The sequence below is a fragment of the Cricetulus griseus genome, chromosome 7 (genome assembly GCF_003668045.3).
Source record: "Cricetulus griseus strain 17A/GY chromosome 7, alternate assembly CriGri-PICRH-1.0, whole genome shotgun sequence".
Lineage (NCBI taxonomy): Eukaryota > Metazoa > Chordata > Mammalia > Rodentia > Cricetidae > Cricetulus > Cricetulus griseus.
Window position 1 is genome coordinate 11789726 of NC_048600.1, and position 24456 is coordinate 11814181.

The following is a 24456-nucleotide window of genomic DNA, read 5'->3' on the forward strand; positions in this document are numbered from 1 at the left end:
ACAACAAAAAAAAAAAAAAAAAAAAAAAAAAGATGGATTCAGAGGGGCTCAGAACACACTGTTGGCCGACACTGCCAGAAAATATTAGGCCTTGATAAATCATGAGTTTTCAGGTGACTTTTACTATTATTAGTGTTCTGGCTTGGGTTTGGGGGAGTAATGAAGTGAACTGAGAGGTTACCAGACCATTGATTGACTTAATCCCCATAAGAGCACAGCAAATCAAGTACCACTGTCTCCATTTTAAAGATAGCCTCTTCCAGGCAGGTGGTACACACCTATAATCACAGCACTCGGGGTTGTGTTTCAAGCTAGCCTTAGCCACATAGCTTGACCTTATCTTTATTAAAACAAAACAAAAGAATCATCTTCTTCAGCAGAGTTAAATAGTTTTCTGGAGTTCCCCCAACTTAGCCTGCAAGGTTGTACACCTGTAATTCCCAGATACCCAGAAGGCTGAGACAGGACTCTGGTGAGCCCAAAGTCAACCTGAGCTACACAGTAAGCCCTGTCTCCAAAAGCAAAACTCTAATAATAACTTCTCCCAAGTCAATCCACATGTCCCTTTGCCAAGCCCTTACCCTCTAGAACATTTTGACATCACAACATGATGGTGTCATCTACAAAGTTCACATTTGAGAGCTGTGCAATCAAGTACAAATACTAATAATAACGTTTTAAGTAAGTTTTCAATTTTGTGTTAGATGGCAGATTGGACATGCCTGCTCTAGACTTCCCCGACAGCAACGTTTAAAAGGAATTAGAGCCAGATGGTGGTGGTACACACTTTTAATCCCAGCACTCAGGAGGCAGAAGCAGGGGATCTTTGTGAGTTCATGGCCAGCCTGATCTACTTAGCAAAATCCAGGCCAGCCAGACATTGTCTCAAAAAAAAGGGATGGGGGTAGAAAAGACTATGTTATGTGTTAGAATTATGTTCTTAAGGACAAAATAACTCCACAGCCCAGGATCTGCTTGTTTTCTTATAAGATGATTCAATAGAAAGTCTCTCACAGAAGAGTATAGCCCTGAGTCACTGCAAGTTCTAAAGACAAGACCTGATCCTATATGATGGGTAGTTTCCACACCTTCCTCCTCCAGTCCAGGAAGGACACACTTCCTTCTGTCTGACACCATTTTCTTTTTTCCTTTCTTTCTTCCTTCCTCCCTTTTTTGGGGGGTGGGGTCATTTTCATGGTTTCTCTGTGTAACAGCGTGGCTGTCCTGGAGCTCACTCTGTAGACTGGACTGGCCTCAAACTCAGAAATCCACCTACCTCTGCCTCCTGAGTGCTGGGATTAAAGGCGTGCACCACCACAGTCCGGCTTCTGATTCCATTTTCTACTGTTTTGTTTTGTTTTGTTTTGTTTTGTTGTTTATCCTGGTATTTTTGTTTTGTTTTGCTTTACTTTCATTTTTTAAGGCAGCATTTCACTCTGTAACCCAGGCTAGCTTGGAACTCACTGTGTAACCAGGCTAGCAATCCTCCTGCCCCAGCCTCCTGAATGGCAGAATGTCAAGTACATACCACTGTGCCCAGCATTTGGGTCTTCCTGATAAAATCAGACCAGTACCCTCAGCTAGTTTGCCCTTATTAAACTGTGAAGGTCACTTCTTTTCCAGGGCTTATAATCAGCAAGCCCTCACTTCCTTTTCCAGAACATCTTGCCGAGTCTTCTGCAATTAGGGCTCATTTCTCTAGGTTTCCTATGGCAGGCATCTGAACAGAATTAAAGCATGAGCACGTGCAAAACTAATCTGCTTCCCAAGATAGCAAATGCTGAGAAGTTCTATACTAGAACACTCCCGGTGCTGACTGGCTGGGCGTGATTAACCTAATAAGCTTAACGCTCCACTTGCCATCCACATCTGTCAGGTCCATAATCCGTGAGACGTGGGCCCTTCAGAACTGTCCCGCTGCTCACTGACAGCAGAGGCTTCACAACTTAGGACAACAGGCATGTTTTCCTCTTCCTTGTAGCATGGACTCCAAGTCTAGGAGTGTGCACCATGAACTCTCAGTTTGGACTGGGGTTGCCCAGATAGACTAGCCAGAAAGCCTTCTGTCATTCCCAGTTCCAAGGATTCTCCAAAGACTGAGAAGGTAGGAGATGGTGACAAGTTGAAACCATGGGGTGCACACCATCACACAGTGGCATTGTCAACAGCGTTGCCAAGAGTGGCATTCAATTTTTTAAGAAGCCCAAAGCAATTTTGCCAGGATGTCAGCGGGGCAGCCCAAAATGTCCCATCCCTTTGTTGGTTCAAAGTTCCACCTTCTGTGACCCTGGTGAGGATCTACACCTGGGACAGAGGCCAGCAGAGGAGCCAGCAAGTTCCAAGAAGCTGCAAACCATGGCTGAAGGTCTTTGTCAGCTCACGAAAGATATGAAAGGACTGATTCCAGAAAGCCAAATACTCCAGCTGAACAAATCACAAAGCCATGCAGCTATGGACATGTCATTCAGGACCGGAGGCTACCACACGACACAAGAAGCAGATTTTGCTGGGCAAGAAAGAGAGGAAAACATTTCTCAGGAGACCTCAAAATGGGACAAAAAGCCAATGTGCCATCAGTCGGACAACCAGGACCAATGCTACCAAACTACTCCTGAGTCAAAAGGCAAAGTGGACTTCCCTGAGCCCCTGGTGAAGGCCCACCAGCATGCTTATGCCTATCTGCATACCAGCCTTTCCAGATATGAAGCAATTCTGCAACTGGTCCAGCAGGCCAGCCACACCCGGGAACTGTTGGAGCCCATGCTCAGCTTCCTGCTGCTGTGTTTCGAGGAAGTCAGCCAGCTCCTAGGAGAAATCTCCAAAGATGGAGAAGTGCTCCTCCAGGAAGTTAGAGGGGATCTGGCATGGCCATCAGGGAAAGGAGAGCCCTGGGAACAGCCAGACCTCCTGCAACAGCTGCTGCAGTACACGGTCAACAAGCTGCAGGTGTTTCATAGCACAGTGGCTGCCCTCACTGGGAGCTTGCTGGAGGGCTCCAGCAGCTACCTCAACTCCACTGCTAGCCACCTAGAGGGTAAGCTAAGCACCAAGAGAGGTATAGATGAATGCCTGCTAAGGGCCCTGGGACAGCTAGAGAGCCTGACCACTGGCCACGGTGACCCAGGGCTGCTGGGTCCACCCTTGTGCTCTGAGGACAGTGGCATCGGTGCTGACAACGAGTCTGTGCAGTCCATGGAGAAGCTGGGCAGGCAAACCAGCTGGGAGTTTACAGCAGAGCCTGGAGAATGGAAGCTGGGGACTGCACCCCAAGTGGAAGCCAGGCTGGCAGGGCATGCCTGGCAGAAAGGTCCATATTGGACAGGTTCAGAGAGACATCAAGGCTGTCCACTGTCAAGGCCTAGGATAGCAAAGATTCAGCCTGCACCACAGGCCAACGCCAGGCACTCTAGTGCCTCCAGCACAGACCCAGAAGCAGTCACCTCCAGGCTTCCAGAGGCTGCCAAAAGCATTCTGCAGGATTCCCTGGGGGTTGAGACCCCTGTGCAAACACATTTTTCTCAAAGCTCTGGCTTGGTGGATGCTCCATCCCTGAGCGAAGATGAGGACAGCAGCCCGGAGGAGGAAGATGAAGTCAGCAGCACAGATCTGCAGGCTGAACACCAGAAAGCATCCTCAAGACCACGGTCCTCACCTGCCACCTGGGAGAGTCTGTTTCAGCCATACTCCAAGAAGCTGAGGAGCCCCCAGGCTCAGGAAATGATTCTGAAAATGAAAGAGGCCATCAGTGAAAGGATCAAGTTTGTTCCTGTGCCTTTCGGACCCCAGGACTGGGCTGAGGAGGAGGAGGAGGGGAGAACAATGGTCCCTCTAAGACCTAGCACAGCCAGTGGCAGCAGGAAGGCCCCCGAGAGACAAAGGAGGTCACAATCAGAGGGATGTCTTAAGAGCCACGTGGAAGACCCCACCCTCCAGGAGCTGAGGAGGGTCCAGACAGACCTCAGTAGGAGACTGGAGGTATTTTATGCCCTGGGTGGCACACGGCAGGGGCAGAACAAGGAACGACTTCTGCCATCCAGGGCATCAGTGTTGTGGCCCCCTTCCAACTGCAGGGTGAGTCCCAGCAGTGCCATCAGCAAGTTCAAGGCCTCCCTCACCCAAAATTTCAGCATTCTGCCCAATCAAGACAAGAGCATCTTGCAAAGAGGTAGTCCCCTCTCTGAGTGTGATAAGCCCTGCCAAGAGAAGGCTGAGAAGCTGCCAAATGCCATCTTTTGTGGTGAGAAGAACAGTGGGGGTCCCGGGGACACTGACTGGGATGTCAGGGGCTGTCCCACCAGAACATCAGTCAAAAAGCTTATTGAGACCTTCAGTCCCAATGAGAGTCTGCGGATGCCAAGGGACTCCAGGAACTTGGGGTCAAGCCCCTGCCTCAGGAAGTGGGGGATCCCTGCCATGCCTCCCAGATTTCCTATATACAGGGGACTAGCTCCTCTGTATCCTAAGCCCCAAATTTCTCCAGCAGCGGGCAGAGAACCTCTCAAGGTAGGCATGGGCTGGAGGCCTTCTGCCCCCTTTCCCTCTCTTCCACCAGCAGAAGCATGTAAGAGGGAAGACATCAACTGTGAAGCACTGGAAGACCTAGAGAACCTCCCTCCACCACCTCTGGAAATCTTGATGGACAAATCATTCACTGCTCTGGAACTCCCAGCCAGCAGCCAGCCAGCATGCAGCTCCGTGGAAGAGAAGCTGGTACCAGGGCTGCAAGAAAATAGCCCACCAAGAAAAACATGGGCTTCTCCTAAGCTGAGAGCCTCCATGAGACCCCTGGACTTGCTCCCGAGCAAAGGCACCGGAAGCTCCCTGAGGCTGCACGGCACCGGGCCAGGGATCATCAGGAATGTAGGCAATTCCAGAAAGCTGACCTTGGACCTGAACTCCCAACAGGCAGTGAACCTGAGCCCAGAGGCAGAGGGTGGGGCTCACATTCACGCACAAGCAGAGAACGCTGCAAGCCCCTCTGAGCATCACCAGAAGGCATTGCCCTGGCACCACACTAACGCCACATCTGGGCAAAGCAGGACCCTGGAACCCAGCCTGGTCAGACCTTCACGAGGTCCACACTCTCCAGAAGCATCCAGGAAGGGGCCAGAGAGAAGCCCTCCAGGAGTCAGAAAAGCCTCTCCCACAAGAGCACAGTGGGCATCCCAAGGGGACAGGAGGCTGCAGAGCCTGCCCTCCTCTCGTGGACTGTCCCAGTCAGGCCTCCCTGCTGTTCTCAGCTCCCCTAGCCCACCTCTGAGCCCCAGGACACTGAGCCCACCAGCCGCAAGGACGCCAACTTCCCCACCATGCGGGCACATGCAGCCCAACCCAGCCCAAGGGAGCTGTCCTGTCCAGCAGACAGAAACAAACACCCCTTCCTCTGCCTCCTCCTCATCCCCCTCAGTGTCTCCCTCTCAGTGGTCCAAGGAAAACAGTCACTCAGAGGACGGTGAAGCCACCACGGCTAAAGCACCCAGGAACACGTGTTCTATATTCTGCCCAGCAGCTTCATCTCCGTTTGAAGCTAAATCGTCATTCTCAATACCCCATCCACGAACACTACCAGAACATGGGGGCCCTTTGAGGAATCCAACGGGAGGCTGGAGGGGCAACTCAGGGCCGCGGCTGAGGGCAGATTCGCAGAGAAGAACTGCTCTGTGCGCCCTCAACCCCCTGCCTTTCGTCAGAAGGACAGCTTCAGACCGCCAGCGCCAGCAGGGTGACCCGCTTCTGCTGCCCAGCAGCTCTTGGGACTCCCATCCCTGCCAAAGCAGGTAAGAGATGCCTCGCCACATCCCAAGCAGAGCCGGTGGGCTCTTTGGACTATCTGAGGTTTTCAGACTATGTTCCAAGGGGAGAGGCAGTGGAGGGAAAGATAAAATGCAGAGAACGGCCAGGTCTCCCCTTGACCTTGAACAGATGGGTTTTCACCTGATGGACCGCCCTGCCCCAGTGGGGGGCTCACTGACTGCCTGAACCCACAAGCTAGGTCTGTTGTCTCTCCCCTGGGAGGTTCTCTAACCATCAAGTCCCAGTACCCTTTAAACTCTTAAAAATTATTGAGAACCCAGTAGTTTTTACATGTGTAAGTTACACCTATTTTTATCATAAGTTTAAACTGAGAAATATTTTTAAAGAATAAGTCTATTCTATACTCACACAAATAGTATATTTCTGCAAAACCCAAAAAGTATATTTTCCTTTTGTTGTTTTGAGATGGGGCTGGCATTAAACTCACAATCCTCCTGCCTCAGCCTCCTGAGTTCTGCGATTACAGGAGGGAGGGAGGGAGGGAGGGAGGGAGGGAGGAGGGAGGGAGGGAGGGAGGGAGGATGATTTGATGTATTACCACCTTGTATTTTGCAGACTTGTTAGTATCTACTGGCTTATTCTGACAGCTGAATTCTTAGAACTGCTTCTATAGCCCATACTGCAAACCATGAATTCAAAACTCTCCCCACATTTCTAAGAGTGTAGACCAGTAACACCTTCATATAAGATGAAAATTGGTTGAACCTTGAACTTCCCCAACCCGAGAAACGTCTCTGAGATAGACAGGTCCATAGACCACATCTTAAAAACAACTGGTCCTGAACACAGGAGGAGGAATAGTGGAGTGGACTTCGGCTTCTCCACTAGCTTCTGTCTGTAGAGGGAGGGTATTCATGGGCACCAGCACCAAGATGACGAGCTGTCCTTCTGGCCCTGGGGGAGGACTGAGTGCCCAGTGTGCCTGTGTCCTCAGAGACAAGTTGATACACGGTATCGGCCCAATGTGTAGGCAGTTTGAGCACACAGCTGCAGAGGGCCAGGAGCCAGCAGAGCCATCCCATGGGCACGGAAAGGACTCCTATTCTTGATTGGTTGTGGACGTGGGTGGGGGACATGTCAACCCCAGGTCTATTAGAGAAACACTCTAGCAGGGCACTTGATATAAGATAAGACAATGCTCCAAAGACAGCAGCTCCTGCTCTGTGTTACTCACTGTGTGTCAACCTGCAGTTAATTTCTGCCTGGGTGATATGCATCATGGGCTTCACAATGGGCCCGGGCATAAATGGTAATTTTTTTACAAAGTGTTCAGCAGTCAATTTTAAATAAAGATAGTATCTCGGGAAAGTTGTGCATTGTAATAGTTCTGTAACCTTCCCAGCCACTTGTAAGAAATGAAATATTGATTATTCTTGCAAGAATCTTAACCTAAAACTGCTCTTTTCTTAAATCTAAAATGCATTTCCTATAGCACACTGGCTTTCATCTAAGGACCTCGATAAACACTGCTTACTCTGTTATTAGATTGCTAAAACTGTGCCCTTCAGGAGCAAGAGCTTGAGAGAACAGGGACAATAAAAAGGCATTAATTAAAAACACTTACATTTTAAAACAGCAGGAGCATAAAATTGCTCAAGAAGAAAATAATGCCCAGGCTTCTCCTGTAAATAGGGCGGCCTAATAGGCTGTTTTGTGTTCTGAATCTCAATACTGTGTGTGAGTGTGTGTGTGTGTGTGTGTGTGTATGTGTGTATGTGGTGCGTGTGTGTGTGTGTGTGTGTGTGTGTATGTGTGTGCATGTGTGAGTGTGCGTGTGCGTGTGCGTGTGTGTGTGTGTGTGTGTGTGTGTGTGTGTGTGTGTGTGTGTGTGTGTGTGTGTGTGTGTGTGTGTGTGTGTGTGTGTGTGTGTGTGTGTGTGTGTGTGTGTGTGTGTGTGTGTGTGTGTGTGTGTGTGTGTGTGTGTGTGTGTGTGTGTGTGTGTGTGTGTGTGTGTGTGTGTGTGTGTGTGTGTGGTGTGTGTGTGTGTGTGTGTGTGTGTGTGTGTGTGTGTGTGTGTGTGTAGAGAGAGAGAGAGAGAGAGAAGGAGGAGATGTGAGTTTGCATGTTGTGTGGCAAGGAGGCACACTTGTAACTTGGAAGCAGAGCCTGCCCGAGGTCAAGTGGAGGTCACTTACCACTTGCCCCCATTGCCTCCCTTAGGGTGTGACTATACCCTTATGCCATTCCAAAGTCTAAACACATGAAGGGGAAACACCTGTCTCCCACCTATCACCCTACACCAAGGTGTGCATTTAGCATGTGGAAGCAGAAGCCCATGGGTGGTAAGAGCACTGAGCCTTTGCTTCTGTACAAAATACAATAATTTTCTGCCATCCTATATATGAAAGAACCAGACGAGGGGCTTAGGCATGGCTTCTCTGAGACCACACAAGTGCTAGAGAGCCAGACAGTGCTTCCAAAGCTGGGGCTTGCAGGATACACTATGTCATACCCATTGTGTCTTACAGCATGCAGAGTCAGTGCCCTAGAGTTGTTTTTGACTCCATTTCTGTTACTCCACACTAGGCACCAGCTGTTTTTGTAGAAAAAGGATGATACCTATATCCTCCTGTTCTGAGGCTCCTGGAGATCAGGAACAGTCCTTGGAGGCATCCTTAGGAAACTCAGCCACTAATGTGTCTCTAGTCTGAAGATATTGGAGTCCTATAAACATTCCAGAAGGGTCTAGAGCAGTGTTTCTCAACCTTCCTAATGCTGTGACCCTTTAATACAGTTCCTCATTCTGTAGTGACTCTCAAACATACAATTATTTTTGTTACTACTCTATAACTGTGATTTTGCTACTGTTATGAATCATAATGTAAATATTTTTGGAGACAGAGGTTTGCCAAAGGGGTCAGGACCCACAGGTTGAGAACCACTGGTCTAGACTTTTCTCTCCTACATGCAATGTTTCTCATAACTGCCTGATCTGAACTGGTAAGACAGGAACCTTGTACAAGCCCCATGAGGTGCTTGGCTTAGGCTGCCTGGTAGCCAGCAGGGCAGCAGGTAGGCAGTCTGTCTCCCTAACAGTTCCACGAAGAGTGAGAATCTCAACCACAGAGTGACAGCCTATAAAATCAGCAGGCTCCCGGCCTCAGCTTTTTGCAGATAATGGAACTGGGGGGGGGGGGCCTGAGAGAGATAGACTTTAGATCAAATTTCCATGCCACCCCTGTCAGCCTTCACAGAGTGGCACATCTTTCCTTCCTGCTAGCCACAGGTAGGCAGGGCAGCAAAGACTAGGGCATGAAATACAACCTGTGTGTGATTCCTATTCTCCAAGGTCTCGGGGGAATGAAGGAAGAAAGGAGGCATCTGTGAGCTATAGATCACTGTGAACCCCAAGCACCTGAAGAAAGAGCCCTGTAACAGCCTGAGGCCATCACTGGCTCTAAGGCACAGTGGGCTCCTTGACCCTGAAATATGTGAGTGTGTGCCACCCTGTCCGTCTGTCCTCTACTCCTCCCACCCTGGCCTTGTTCATATCCAAACACAGGCTCATCCACTGGTTTGGCATCTCATGTACAGAGTAAGCATACTTTATTATAAAAGGCAAGAGCAGTTGTCATGGGCAGAATGAAGGGAATTATGGACTGTGCAGGTGGGAGGCAGAGCTCTTGTCCTGCTTTTGAAGTGACTAAGAGCTCTAACCAAGGTCCAGTTCTCTGAGCCTGGAGTACCCAACTACTGTACAAAAGTTGGTCCCTGGAGTCCCTTCTAGGCGCAGCTTCCTATAAAGCAGCACCAGAGTGACAGCTTCCCATTATCCACTGAGCATGTATAGGGGAGTTATACTCACAATTTCCCATCTCACCTAGTACTGGTACCTGTGAGTCCTGGCGAGCTAGGCACTGTTTTCATTTCCAGTTTACAAAGGGAAAATTCAGCCTCGGTGGGATTGAGTCATACTTGGAGCACTGTGTGCTCCAAGGCACACAGATGGCGAGAGTAAGAGCCAAGATTTCAGCCCAGGCAGCCAGACTCCAACTGCCCCTAGCAATCCTAAGGCCAGTCTGCCAGCAGTTGGCCCTGTGTGGTTTTCAGGGTTAGTCAGGTCTACCTAAGTTCATTCCATGCTTTGTCACAACCACATCTCATTCTCCCAAAGTTAGAGTTGGCATTCTTCGAGGGTCCCTTCCCCTTCCACAGCCCTTAGTCATGGTACTCAGCAGTGGGGAACCTCTAGTCTAACCAAACACTGGGTGAGACTGGGCCAAGCGGTTCCTATTTGATTCCATTCAGGAAAAGAATGGCAACTGTGCAAAGCTGGGCTGATTTTTTTTTCCCCTTGCTGTTATTGCTGTTTTTAATTGAAGCAACTAAGCCTAGCTCTTCATTAAACAAGAAGTGCTTTAGAAAAAACAAAACTGAACTAAATAAAGGCCTGGTTCCCCCAGTCCTGTTCTGAGAGTCGCAGGACTCTAAGCATAGAGGAAAGAGCATAAATCAACCCGCTGGGGAAGTGCCCGGAGCTTGTTTCCACCTCATCTAAGCAGACCAGGCCCATGGAAAGGACAATGCAGCCTGGCAATGTGAAATGAAACAACAGGGGTTGGGGGTGGGAGGTGGGAGGGGAGGGGTAGGCAGGGGAGAATGGGGAACTGGGAAGGAGCCAGAAGGAACAGTAAAGCAGTGTCTGACCTGTCACTGTACTTTCTCTTGGCAGCAGTAGCAGCAGTGAGGAGAGCCCTAAGCAAGAGTCCCCATCTTGGAACAATTCCCGTGCCCCAGAATTTCAGGGCAGTGGCACCAAGTGGGCATCTCCTTTGGAGCTCTGTGTACTGGGCCATGGGTTGCAGCCAGAAGCCCGCATCAACCGCAGCCAGGACAGATCCCAGCCAGAGTCACAACACCAGCAGAAGGATGTGGCCTGACATGTGTCCTGTGGGGTCACATTGACTCCAGTCACCCTAGAACACATGAAGGAGTCATGAGGTGTTCATACTGCTCCATGGATGGCCGGCAAACCAACTCAAACTGGAGTGTCTCAGAAACCTGAAGATGCGCTGCCCAACGGTCTGCGAAATCTTAAGCAACAGCTGGATTCGCTTACCAGCAAAGACCCTGCTTTGCCTTGGTTTTAAATGTTAATGAAAACTTTAGAGCCTGCAATGACAACCTTTCTCTTTTCAAGTGCTGGCCTTAATTAGAGGGGAAATACATTCATGCTTAGAGGGCCATATGTTTTACAAGATAACCAGTGGTGAGCACAATATCATTTAAACCACAACAATGTATAAAATAGTCCTCCAGATAAGAAAACCAAAGGTGTGGGGGAACCCCCGCTCCAAGGGTCTTGTGGTAGTTCAGACAGCTATAAGAGCAGATCACAAACAAGCACCATGTAGGTGGCCTTGGACTCCTAATTCTTCCTTATATTTCATTGCCTTTGATTATTCTAACACTGTACAGCATAAGAAGTACAAACAGTAGGAAAAGTTTATTTTTAATTTGTTTAAGGGTAACTGGTATGATGGTTAATATCAACTTGTCAGAATCCAGAACCACTGAAGGGACAAGCCTTCCATCATGTCTGTGAGGGATTTTCTAGGTTGAATTCATTGAGGTAGGAAGCCCCATCCTACTATGATTGGTACCATTCCATGGTGGGAGGAGGTTGGGTCCTGACCTGCAGAAAGAGGAAGAAAACTAACTACCAGCATTCACTTTTTCCTGCTTCCTGACTGGATGCAATGTGACCAGCAACCTCCAATTCCCGACACAACCATGATGGACTGCATCCCTTAACCGATTAGCCAAATTAAACTCTCCCTCAAGGGCTCTTGTCTGGATATTATGCCCCATGGGTGAGTAGGGAAACTAACACACATGGTTCCTTTCAACAAACATGGCATTGAAGTCTCCATTAAAAGCTTTGTTTAGAATTGGTCCAGGCATGAGAAGATGAGGTAGATCAGAGCATCAAGCCCCTCCATCCCACCTCTGCATCCCCTGTTCAAGCTGATGCTAGAACTTCAAAGCTTCCAGCTCCCACACTTAAAACCATGCCACCCTTGGCCTCAATGTGTATCAAATTCTCTGGCTGAGCTAAACACCCACACGTTTCTTGGTCTGAGCAAACACAACCAAGCCTCCAAAACAAGAGGCCTGTTCTTTGCACCCGGTGGGGGCTGAAGCTCAGAGATAGGGAGGGTATGTCCAATTCTTACATGCCCCTCTCCACTCAAGCTTCTTGCCAAGTTTATTCCTAGGTCATCTACAGAGAAGTTCTGCTGGAGCTGAAAGTAAAGCAAAGAAGCCCCACTCATGCCAAAAGCTCTGCTTCTGCCAATGAGCTAGATACTTGCTGCAGACCCTGAAATTCTTCCATCAGGGCTGTGGAGTACTTTCTATTTAGAAAAGACTGCAGTAATTGGGTGATTCAATGCCTGCTCAGTGAGTTGTCAAAAGACAAGAATTCTCACCCACGGGTACAGCTAAGTAGGCTGAACTTACCAGATCGGCTGCAAAGCTGATGTTTTAAGTTTGAGAAAATTATAGGCCTCAAATCTTTTTTTGTTAAAATAGCTCATGGGCTCAAGCACATGTTATATTGGGTCCTGGGGCCCCCAGCTCCTCTCTTCCCAGAGTCAGGCCTGTGACTCTCACCTGACTGGTCACTTTATTAAAATGAGAGTGGCAGGGTTTCAGAGACACACCTGAAGTACCATTGATTAAATGACCAGCAGGAACCATACTCACCCCTGTAATGCATAGCTCTTGGCTCATGTACCGTAGTGTGGCTGTGTTGACTTCAGGGCAGTACCTGAGCTACGGGTGTGGTTCTGGGATGTACCTAAAACCTGCGGCCTTCAATTCAGGTACCACCCTAAATGGTTGGGCAGGCAGCTTGGGGAACAAACAGGCTGGGTTGGGCAAGTACAGCACAGCTGAGCAAACGAAAGCAAACAATGTCAGTGCCTCTGAGAGCTTACCTACCTGTGAGTCGTTGCTTTAGGGACCATGGTTCTAGGGTTTAAAGCAGTGTTTCTCAACCTGTGAGTCACAACCCCTTTAAGGATCATATATCAGATATACTGAATATCAGATCTTTACATTATGATTTCTAACAGTAATGAAATTACACTTATGCTGTAGCAATGAAATAATTTTATGGCCGGGGGGGTCACCACATCATGAGGTATTAAAGGGTGGCAGCATTGGGAAGGTTGAGAACCACTGGTTTAGAGGGAGATTCCTGGAGATCTAATGAAACAAGGCAGAGCCCCAGCTGCTGGGATTGCACAACACATAGTGAGTGAAACTGGGGTGTGGGGGCATGGTCCCTGCAAGCATCATGGCTACCAGGGAAATGATCCTGGTGAGGTAAGAAGGAAATTTGGTTCAGCTCATTTTAGTTAGCCAGTGCTTAGTCAAACTTCTGAAGTCTGATGGCAAATGATTTATTTTTTTACAGTAGAACTTTGAAAAAGCTTCTCCTCATGACAATTATCACAGCAAAGCTTTAGGTGTGACTGCATCAAAACTCCTTTGCAAAGAACATGTCTTTAGCAAAGCCCCTTGTCAACTTTTCTACTAGAATGGGTTCTATTGACTGAGAAATGTTGCTTAGGAGTCTGGGCCTAGGGAGGAAGGGTTTGCAATAAGCATAAGGATGGGTTCTCAGTCGAGAAGCTGTGCTCAGGATTTGGGGGGATTCAGGTGGAGGCTGGCTCCACAGACTAGCAAAAGATCACCAGGTTAGCAAATAGCATTCACTCCAGCCTTCCAGGTGGATTTCTTCCATTAATGAAAAAAGCCTGAGTGTTTAACAATTCTGATTTCACTAGTGCTTGTCCGTGAAGGGCAAGTTCAGTTCCACAGATTCTCAGCTCCCTTTACCTATGCTTGCCCACTGTGTCAAGCCTTGCCCTTGCTGGGCCAAATCCACTTCTTTTGCTCAACAGAGGAGACGACAGTTTTTTTGTTTAATTGTTTGGTAATTAAACCAATGGGTCCAAGCCACCAAGTACATGGTAGGGTTAGAAAGCAGCAAGGAACATTGTTTGATTTGTCATTCTTCATACCAGACAAGGGGGGGGGGTCTCCACAGAGTCATGGGGTCACATCACAACCACATTCTTATTTGGGCCAACACTCCTCTGTGGGTGCACATACAGCATCCATCCTCCATCCCCATGGAGACCTCAGAGCTGTAGGGAGGGATGCATCAGCCCAAATTTTACCCAAGACATTTAGTAACATAGCAAACAGATCTTCCCCAGGGGAAAAACACAATCTTTTATTTCCATTAAGGCATTCACGAAGGTGGGAAAAATGGTGCAAATATAGTATTCTAGCAGAGCAGTGATAGCTTTTTTGCAAGTATAAATACAATCCTCACAATGAAATATAACCACTCTCTATGGGCTGTGCTGTTGTTTCCTATAAGCTACATCTATTTTCCTTCCTTATGTCACACACCCAGTCCAGATTTTCAAATATTCCAAACTGATAGAAATGCATGGCAGACAGACCAAAGAGATTTGTCCCTTCATTGCAAAGAGCTTATGCTCAACAAGGCTCGATACATAAATCCTACAGTGTGAATGAAAAGAGTTTTGAGAAATGTATTCTTTTTCTAAAATAAACCAGTGTTTTGCATGTACCAAGGGAGCTGGTACAGTGAATTATGCATGTTGATATGTTTGTCAATTGATCATCTGGTCGACCGCTTACCGGCTGTCAAGCACCCACTCTGTCTTCCAAAGGAAATCTTTTCAAAGGTAATATATTTTTAAGTAGCCCCACATCAAAGATTTTGTTGAACTACCATAAAGTAAATGAGTTCTGAGCCTATATTAACAGAACATGGTATATTGCACCATCGTTTACTTCTCATGCCTACCTAAAGTTTGAATAAAGTTCCATCAATCCATCCAGACGTTTTTATGAAATGTAATTAAAGATGCATTGCACATGAGGAGGCACAAACAGTTAATTCTCTCGGCTCTCTAATTCAATTTTATGAAGGAACTTGGATTCTACTGGCTTGTGGACTTCAGAAAGTCACTTCGAGGATCATGTGTGGCCCTTGCATCAGGTGACAATGACTTTCTACTGATCCAACAACCAGGGTTCTGAATGCTGATGTCCCAGACACCTGGGCAGTCTGGTACTTGAATCAGCATCTGACCTTGGTTGTAATGGCACTGGCAGGACTGAAGAGGAGAATTAGAGAAGGGGGAGGGTGTGGTACAAGGTGGCTCACTCTTTGAAAACCAAGATTTGCTGCAGGTGACTGGAATTAGGGGGCAGGCACACCTGTCTAAACCACTTTTTTTTGCCATCTTAGAGAACCTCAGAATGCCATTGATTCTCTCTCTCTCCTCTCTCTCTCTCTCCCTCTCTCTCTCTCTCTCTCTCTCTCTCTCTCTCCTTGTGTGTTGAATGTTCACATCCGCCTGTCTTTATTTCACAATTCTGATTAAGAACTCACTGTCATTTCCCCCTCTTTTCAGAGCTGCACAGTGACCCATAAAGAAAGTGAAGAATGACCAGATTGGGGAAATGCATAGAATCAGCTGACCCGATCTAGTGGGAGCTCACTGACTCTGGACTGGCAGCTGGGGAACCTGCATAGAACCTAACTAGACCCTCTGAATGCAGGTGACAGTGGGTGGCTTGGGCAGTTTGTGGGGCCATTGGCAATGGGACCAAAACCTATCTCTAATGCACAATCTGGCTTTTTGGAGCCCATTTCCCATGGAGAGATACCTTGCTCAGCCTAGAAACAGCAGGGAGGGCCTTGGCCCTGCCTCAATGTGGGGATGAGACAGACTTCATTGACTCCTCATGGGAGGCCTTTACCCTCTCTGAGGAGTAAAAGAGGAGAGAGGTGGGGTGAGGGGAAGGAGGGGAGAGAGGGGGAACTAGGATTAGTATGTTAAAAAAAAGAAAGAAAAAAGCTTTACTGCAAATAAATAAATAAAAGCACGAGGAGTGAACATAACAAATGAGAAAACTGAATTTTAAAAAAAGTGAAGAATGACTATCAGAAAGCTGGCCATGGTGGCACAGGTCAGTCCCAACAGTGGAGAGGTAGAAAGAGGAAGACATTGATTTCAAACCAGCCTGGCCAACATTAGCAGGTTCAAGATACCCTGGGCTATATAAACTTTTTCTAAAGAAGGAGGGAGGGAGAGAGGGGAGGAAGGAAGGAGGGAGGAGAGAATAAAGATGGGGAGGAAAATCAGTTGTCAAACTCAGCAAAAACTGCCTGGGTGCTTTAAGAGTGTCCATGACTTTCAGTGTGAAAATAATATAAGATTAAAACACTTTGCTTAGAGACACAAGTCCCCGGGTCAAATATACCAAACAGAGTGAAATTAAGTTCCTGAAGCCCATTTATTTCAGGCAGTCTTGGGGTGACCTGTCTGTCAGACAGATGGTCAGCAATTACTTTGGCCCCTAAATGGCAGCCCTGCTACAGAGGCTGGGAGTACAAAAAACCTAACAAGAATTACACCTTTTCTTTGTATGCAATGTTCTCCCTTTCCGAAATACAATGACCTACATTGTTTCATTGAATTTAGGTCCTACCAGATTATGAAAAAGTATTTCTTCAGCATGGATAAAAAGTGAGGTTGAGAGCTGGCCAAAGTGTTGCTGCAAAGATGTGTCACCAGCTAGTGGCAGAAGGCGCACACACACCCACTTCCAAAAAGCTTCCTTCTCAATACACCTGCAACAAACAGCTCCTCGATTGTTTCAGGGTGGGGGAGCAGCAGCGCTTAGAGACTTTGCTGCCTTCTTTGGGTAGGAAGTGGTATGGAGATATCTTGCTTGTACAAATAAAGCCTGTCTGAAGATCAGAGGATGGAGCTTGCCACTAGCTAACTATACAGGTCTGGAGGTCTGTACAGACAGACAGGAAGTGATGTAGCTGGGCAGAAACAGGATGTAAGCAGGGAAAAACAGGAACTCACTCTCTGGTCTGCTGAGACATGAAGGAGGTAAGGTGTGGTGGTGGCTAGCTCATTCTCTCTGATCTCTCAGCATTTCCCTCTATATATGACTCTGGGCTTTTATTATCTAGACCAATTAAGAACTCCATTTACAGAGGGACCTCCATTTACAAATAGGTAACTAATTTTCATATCCAACCACAGCTCTGCCATAATTTCATCCAGTCTTCTTAAATTGTCTTAGATAGATTTTAAACAATAATCTGTTTTGGACCCAACTAGTCCTCCTCTTCTCCCCAAACACACATATCAAACTGCCCTGGCATTAAGGGAACAGGAGTAGTTTCCAAAAACTCTTTACTCATTTCTTTGCATGAGCCCATGAAGGGGCTACCAGGTGACAATGACAATCCGCCAGCAGTTGCTGCTGTGCTCCCCTTCTGGGAACAGCACTGCTTGTATTTAGTGCCCCCAAAAAGGTAAAAGATGGCAGATTCAACAGGAAAAAAAGTAGGCCCTTCATGGAAATTATTTTTCTAGCTGCCCCCCTCCCCTGCCTTTGAACAGGACAGGATTGACTGTGTTTACAAAACCTGGTGTCTTTTTAAAACTATTGTTTAGTTAACAGCTTCTGACACCAGCTCTGAAGGTGCTGGATCACTTAATGCATGCAAAACTTCTCAAGGAGAGCCCAAGGTGACGCTAATAACAGCTGTCAACCCTCAGAGTGGTAATTATAAAGCCATGATTAAAGCAAAACAAAGCCTTCAAATGTCACAGCCTTCTGCAACAGAACACCAGTTTGACAGAGAACCGGACACCAGACCGCCCCCTGAATAAGCCCAAGGAATAATGACCCAACAACCCCCCCCATGGCCCTGACACAGAAACACCCACTGAGTGAACAGGGTAGCATCGTGTGCTCTGATGCTGCCAGCCTCCTGGAGCCCAGCGAGCAGCAGCAACTCCTCCAACCTGCTTTCTCTTGGGACTCACCAGCCTGGCTGCCCGATCCTCCACAAATTCCCAGGCCCTTCCCCCAGAGCCAGATCTACAGGGAGACAAAGAAGCAGCCATCCCTACCTCCTCTTTCCTCCCCCTCGGCAGAGCAGTTTTCATCTACCATGTTTGGGAAATTCCAATTTAGAAAATCTGACCACTTGAGTGTGGTGGTTTGCTTGGAAACTTTACCATCAGAGTATTAAGGTGATAGCAGAGGTCCTGAACCCTAGGCTTGTGTGGGCTGGTTCTGGGCTGGGAGGATGGCTCAGTTGGTAAGGTGTTTGCTTGTGCATGTGAAGACTTGAGTTCAATCTCTTGAGCCCACATAATGAAGCTGGGCACAGTAATTTGTACCTGCAATCCCAGCACTAGAAAGGTCGAGATGGCTGGGTCCCAAGAATTCCCTGGCCAACCTAGCCTTACGACCAGTGAGCCCTGGGTCAGAGAGAGACCCTGCCTCAAATACCTAAAGCTCTCTCTGATCTGAGGTTTTGACAGAAAAACCAGGAACCCTGGGATTTCAACGGGCTGTGACTGACCTTGGGGAAGAACTGTCTTCAAGGTGTAGAGGACCCTGATAAGTCAAGATCCATAGAGAACAACAGACCTGGGCACATATCCAAGCTCCAGCTACATTCCAGGCTCAAACCCCCTGCCATGCTCATCATACCCATATCTTGTTGGAAATGTCAAAGCTCAAGCCCTGGCCAGGCCTGCCAATCAGAGTCTGCACTTGACCCAACTCCTTGAGAACTCTACCCTGGCTGAGGACATTCACTCTGCACAGCTGGGTCCCAGCTGGGTCCCAGCTTCCTCCAGGGAGAGAGAGAAGTGATCTCTTCCTTCAAGGACAGCAAGAAGACTGACAGAACCCAGACGTTGCAGGCATCTGATTAGCAGGCTGCCTTGTCCTCCTGCCTCCCTTGTCTCACTCCACAAGGAGAGCAGAAAGAGTGCTGCCCTCCCCAGCTCCTCCTCTCCATCCTCGGATGTAGCTGAATTATAATGAAAGGAAAACACTTTGAGCTGGAAAGTGCTCTGCTCAAAGCCTTCTGCTTCTAGCTGTGAGCCTCCAAGGAGATAGGAGGGAGGGGGGGTCCAAGTCTCCTCCAGTGGAAGGGGTGAGAGAAAGGCCAAGGACAGCTGCAAGGGCCTGTCAAGCAAGGGCAAAGGGGCAGAAATGGCAGGCCCCCAAAAGTGAGGAGGGCCCTATTTCCTAGTAAAGAAGACAAAACACTTCATTTGCCCTAAGCCTTCATAGTCTCAGAGGGTCTCGGGCTCTGCCAAGCCCGAGCACTACAAGAAAAGCAGAGATCCGCATCACTAGCTTCTCTAAAATACTGACTCCCCCAGAGCATTACAGCCATTGTCAAGGGCTCTCTGTGTTTTATGCTAAACAATTTTTTAGAATTATCTAATAATCTGCACAGAAACTGGGTTAAGAGATATTATTGTCATAAACCCCTCACCACTACTAACACACAGAGAGAGACACACACGCACGCGCGCGCACACGCGCGCGCGCGCGCACACACACAGAGAGTCAAAAGGTTTCAAAGTCACACATCAGCAAGTCACAGTGCCCAGACTTACTAAGTTCAGGCCTTGGGCCTCTGTACCTGACTTCAGTCTCTATCTCCAACTGCAGGATACCCCAGGAGAGGAGAACTAACAAGCTAGGAACACCATAGAGCCAAAGACATTGTGCGGTTTCTGAATTTGGCCATAGATTAGAATCTCTTGGAAGAATGGAGATGAGAGGAGGAAGACAAGAAGGAAGAAGGAGAAGAGGAGGAAGAGGAGAGGAAGTAAGGAGAGAAGGAGGGGAGGAAAGAAGAAATGAATGAATGGAGAAATGGAGGGAGGGAAGGAAACGAAGGAGGGGAGAGAGGGAGGGAGGGAGGGAGGGAGGGAGGGAGGGAGGGAACCTGAGCCCCACCCAAGATCAACTGAATCAAAACCCTGAGAGAGGGGCCCAGCTGCTACACTCTTTGACTGTTGCTAGATGAGTCTGAAGCATAAAGTGGATTGTGAAGCCGTCTTCCTCCCACCTCCCTGTCTAGGCTCCACTTTCTCTCCTCTGCCCAGGAGAACAGAACACCCACTCTTTACCTAGAAGGTAGGAGATGAATAAAGGCAGAGAAAACAAGATAAAAAGCCAGGTTTGGGGGCAATGATTCCTAAAATCTCAAGCATCCAACTTGATGTAAAAGCAAGTTGTATTGATCATTCTTCATTGTCATCTTGACTGGCTTTGAAATCACCTGGGAGACACACATCTGAGCATACCTCTGTGACGTTTAACTAAAGAGGAAAGACTCACCCTGGGTGTGGATGGTCCCCCTCTTAGTTACTTTTCAATCACTGTGATGAGGCACCCATGACTAACGCAACTCACAGAAGAGTTTATTTGTGACTTATAGTTTCTGAGGGTTAGAGTCTGTGACTATCGTGGCAGGGAGCATGGCAGCAGGCAGGTAGGTGCTGGAGCAATAGCTGAGAAGCTAACATCTTGAGACACAACCACAAGGCAGAGGGAGAGTTGCCAGAAATGGCATGACTTTTGAAACTTCAAAGCCCATTCAAGTGACACACCCCCTCAATAAGGCCACACCTCCCAATCCTTCCCAAACAGTTCTACCAACTAAAGACCAAGTATTCAAATATATGAGCCTATGGGGGCCATTCTCATTCGAACCACCACAGTACCATCCCATGGGCCTGGGCTCCAAACAATAAAAAAAGGAGAAAGCAGGCTGAGTGCCAACTTTACTCTCTCTGCTTCCCTAATAGGATATAATGTAACCAATGCCTCATTCTCCTGCCCCCACACCTACCTCCATCACAATTGATCATACCCTCAAAACAGGATGCAAATGAGTCCTTCAATCGGTTATTTCTGTCAAATACTCTGAAATGGAAGAAGTGATATAGAATTCCTGGTAGTTATAGTCTACTCTCATCTCTCTAGTGTGTTATTTTCATGCTAAGAGTGGAGAAGAGGACTTACCATAACCAGAAGCTATGTGCCCACCCCCAGAAACATCTCCAGTGTCTTAATTAGGGCTATTATTGCTATGATGAAACACCATAACCAAAAGCAAGTTGGGGAGGAAAGGGTTGATTTCACCTTACATGTCCAGATACACAGTCCATCACTGAAGGAAGTCAGGACAGAAACTCAAGCAGGACAGGAACCTGGAGGCAGGAGCTGATGCAGAGGCCATGGAGAAGTGCTGCTTACTGTCTTGCTCCTTGTGGCTTTGCTCAACCAGCTTTCTTATAGACCTTCTCATGAGGCTCTTAGAGGATTTCCTGACAGGCTAAGGCCCAAGTTGTTATCCCCCTATCTTCTCTATGATTTGTAAGCAATAACATGTAGCCCAGGCTGACCTGAAACTCCAGTCCCCCACACTTGATTTTGGGTTCCTAAAGTCTGTCAGAACTGCCCAGCCCTTTCACAGTAACAATGTGCCAGGAGTGTGGGCTGCAGAGACCTTGACTGCGGAGCAATAGCTTAAACTCTGAGATCATGAAGAAAACCAGAACAGAGCAAAGATTTGCCCTTCCCTTCTCTACAGTTGACGGTTATTTTCAACACATCCACCCACTAGAACCCTAGGGACAGGAAGCTTGGGTTTGAGGTGGGTACAGAAGACAGGAAATGGCAATAGCATCGAGCTTCAGCCCTTTTTGTTTTCTACCCCCCACCCGTGTGTGTGTGTGTGTGTGTGTGTGTGTGTGTGTGTGTGTGTGTGTGTGTCCCTCCATCTTATTCAATTCAATGAAGTGAAATTTTTCAATCAAACCCAGAGCTTGCCATTTGACTAGTCTGCTAGTCAGCTTTCTCTGGGGATCCCACCTTTGCCTCCTAGGCTGGAATGACATAGGAGCTACCACATCCACCCAGCACTGACCTACTTCTGGAGCTCTGAATGCCAGCTCTCACACTTGCATAGCAAGCATTGTAACCACTGAGCATCCCTCCCAGCTCTGTTTTAAGCCTCATTGTTTCTGCCTACCTCTAAGTCCCTGGGCTCCTTCAATTCCAAAGAATCTTGAAATACTCTCTCCTTGGATCCTGACATGCAGAAAATACAGGTCTCCCCCCAAAAAAGCTTGCTCAAACAATAAGCAAGCACGGCTATTTACATTGCTTAAAGCCTTAGGAAGATTTACAAATCAGCCTCTTGAGTGTTTCTGCACAACTTTCTTTGCAAGCATTTCTCCTGGCCCAGACTGAGTTAGTTGGCTTCGGGAAAGCCCTGCTGGGGTCACCATCAGGTGAACAGCAGCTCACACTAGCTCTGGACTGACCCAAGTCACACTTAATCCGGCTATTAAAAGCCAAGCCCCAACCTGACTTGTATTCACCCACTCAGCATGGGGAGGGGCTGGCCAACATCCACCTGGCCCAGAGCTTCTCTGGTATAAGGCCAGGCTCCCCTGGAGAGGCTCAGAACAGCATAGGATGCATATCAAACCTGGAGGTCAGATGATGGATGAGGCAGGGGGATTCCACTGGGTGGGTCGGCCCTGCTAGGCCTCAGGACATCACCATCTTGAACTGCCCCTATATGATGCTATGTCTGAGTGCTTGGTCAATTTAAAATGTCACCCCCTTCAGCCTTCACCACATCACAGCTGCCTGGCTTCATGTTCTAGGCAGTGACCTGAGCTCTTAAATCCTAGTCATATCACTGTCAACCTGTTACTGGTCAAGACAAACCAAAGCTACTACAGAGATGTCCAGACCCCTCCCCCCCAACATGATCAGGACCCCTCTCACTGGCTTTCCCTTAGGGACCAATACTACTCTCTGTTTTCTCACAACCTGGCCCATCTATAGCAGCCTATGCCATTTCATATAGTCTCTATGACAGCTGAGTAATGTAGAGCATGCAGACTCCACCCTGAAGTCCCATCCATGCTGTTTTAAACATGAAATATCATCTAGCCCATGTCAGAATGAGCCAGATGGCCAACTTCTAGCTAAGGCAGTCAGTGGTTCATTTGTTAGATTCTTTCTACTCTGTGACAAGCTGGGCAGATCCCTGTAGAATGTCCCATGGGATACACAGAGACTTAATTCAAGATTTTATAGGGCTGAAGCCCTATAATGATGGGCTAGCACATGTGTGATGTGATGACTTCTAATCAAGTCCATGATAAACAGACCATATCTGAGTGAACAACGAGGGGATCTGAGGTGCAGGAAGCTTCCAGCTGCTCACAGATGTGGGGGCTGGGCTATATTCCTACAATATGTGAGCCTATGTGACCCTTTCTTCCCTAGCTATTTGTCACTATCTTATCTAAAACTGGGTTTGCTATTGTCACGTCTCGTAAACCTGTCTGCTGGAAAATTCTCTGTGGTTAAAAAAAGTGTAAGATAAAAAAAAAAAAAACTTAGAAAAATAAGCAATTATTTTATTTCTACTTCAAAATATACTATATACATGGGGGACCCTAATGGGGAGAGTCGGCCATGAGGTGACTCCATCATAAAAATAAAATAAAGTAAAAAATAATAATTTCCCGTTTCAGACTCATCTTTAACCCGGCTGCTGCAGGCAGACGGTTCCAGTCATCTTGCTGTCGAGGAACGTTCCTCTACAGGTGACTTTGTCATTGCCCCCAGGGACTCAGAGTCTAAAAGTCCCTGGAGTGTCTTGAGGACATGCTGGGGCTGATTGGCAGCAAAGTCCTGCAGCCGGGACCCCATTTGCTCCTGGAGGCTTCCGGCCAGCCTGCACACCACCGTGCGGACATTCCCGCCACGCCCAGGCAGCACACCGTTGCCGATCATTTTGTTCAGGAAGTACCAGAGAACTGGAAGGATGTGCCGCTCCACCGCCTGAGGCTTTCGGGGATACACTGAAGCCACCAGCACTGCCACAAAGAAAAGATGGAGGGTCATTTGAGGGTCTCTCTTCCCCCTTCTCTCTCTAGCATTACCAAGTTTGTGCTCCAGAGAGCAGGCATCCCAGCGGGCCCTATTTCCCACCTAGCCCCCTGTGCTCAAGCCTCATGACATTCAGGGGCCCTTAAAATGTTTCAATTTACTTTAACATCAGAAGAGAAATATTAGTTTGTATTCATAACAGTCATAAAATATACTTTTTTATGAAAGAAAGGACCACAAAGCCAATGCAAATGAGGTAGGCCCATGACCATCTATCTTAATGTGGTCCCTCAGCCCCGGGGAGTGAACCCCACCTCCCTGGGCCTTTTTATGTTTGTAAAGTAAGAATTGCAGGCCTAAGCCAGGCTCTCAAGATTGTTAGAGATCCCATCCTAAATAAATGTCAAGTAAGCAGGTGACAAATAGTAGCTAATATTAGCATTGCATAAATCCATACTGCCACCTGGGAGAGTCACAGCAACACAGAGAAATGCTACACTAGCAATGTGACCTGTTAGGAAAGAAGTTATTCTAGAGACTTACCTGTACCCGTCTCTTTGCCTATCCAACTATGGAGACAATGGTCCCTAGCAAATGGAATTTCCCCAGGAACCTTGAGCTGAGAGAAGGAAAAGGACTTGTCTCCCTGAACCTTGTCATACCACCTTGCAGTAAGGCTGGAGATGATGAGGATGGACATGACTGTACCTGGTCTGGGACAATGTGACTATGTACACCTCTATTCCAACCTACACTTCAGGTCAGGACCCCAAAGATAGACTGAGGGAGACCGCTGAACCTCTTTGTTGTTTCTCCCAGTGT

The 24456-nt window shown here is 47.8% G+C and overlaps 2 protein-coding genes across 3 annotated transcripts in view; one reads left to right on the forward strand and one right to left on the reverse strand.

Annotated features, from left to right (window-relative positions):
- Positions 1 to 2130: 2130 nt before the first annotated feature.
- Positions 2131 to 10694, forward strand: Pcare (photoreceptor cilium actin regulator). 2 transcript variants are annotated; one of them, XM_027424418.2, is made up of 2 exons: positions 2131 to 5777; positions 10487 to 10694. In XM_027424418.2, exons 1-2 carry the CDS (start codon positions 2131 to 2133, stop codon positions 10692 to 10694), a joined length of 3855 nt encoding a protein of 1284 aa, XP_027280219.1. The 2 variants fall into 2 exon arrangements, with proteins under 2 accessions (XP_027280219.1, XP_035303503.1); XM_035447612.1 differs by having other exon boundaries at positions 10493 to 10694.
- A 12503-nt stretch (positions 10695 to 23197) lies between these two features.
- The window catches only part of Togaram2 (TOG array regulator of axonemal microtubules 2), a 51270-nt gene continuing 50011 nt past the window's right edge, over positions 23198 to 24456 (reverse strand). The window contains 2 exon segments of the mRNA XM_035447946.1: positions 23198 to 23370; positions 23373 to 23621. Coding sequence (XP_035303837.1) covers positions 23285 to 23370; positions 23373 to 23621 — 335 coding nt within the window. The 3' untranslated portion in view covers positions 23198 to 23284.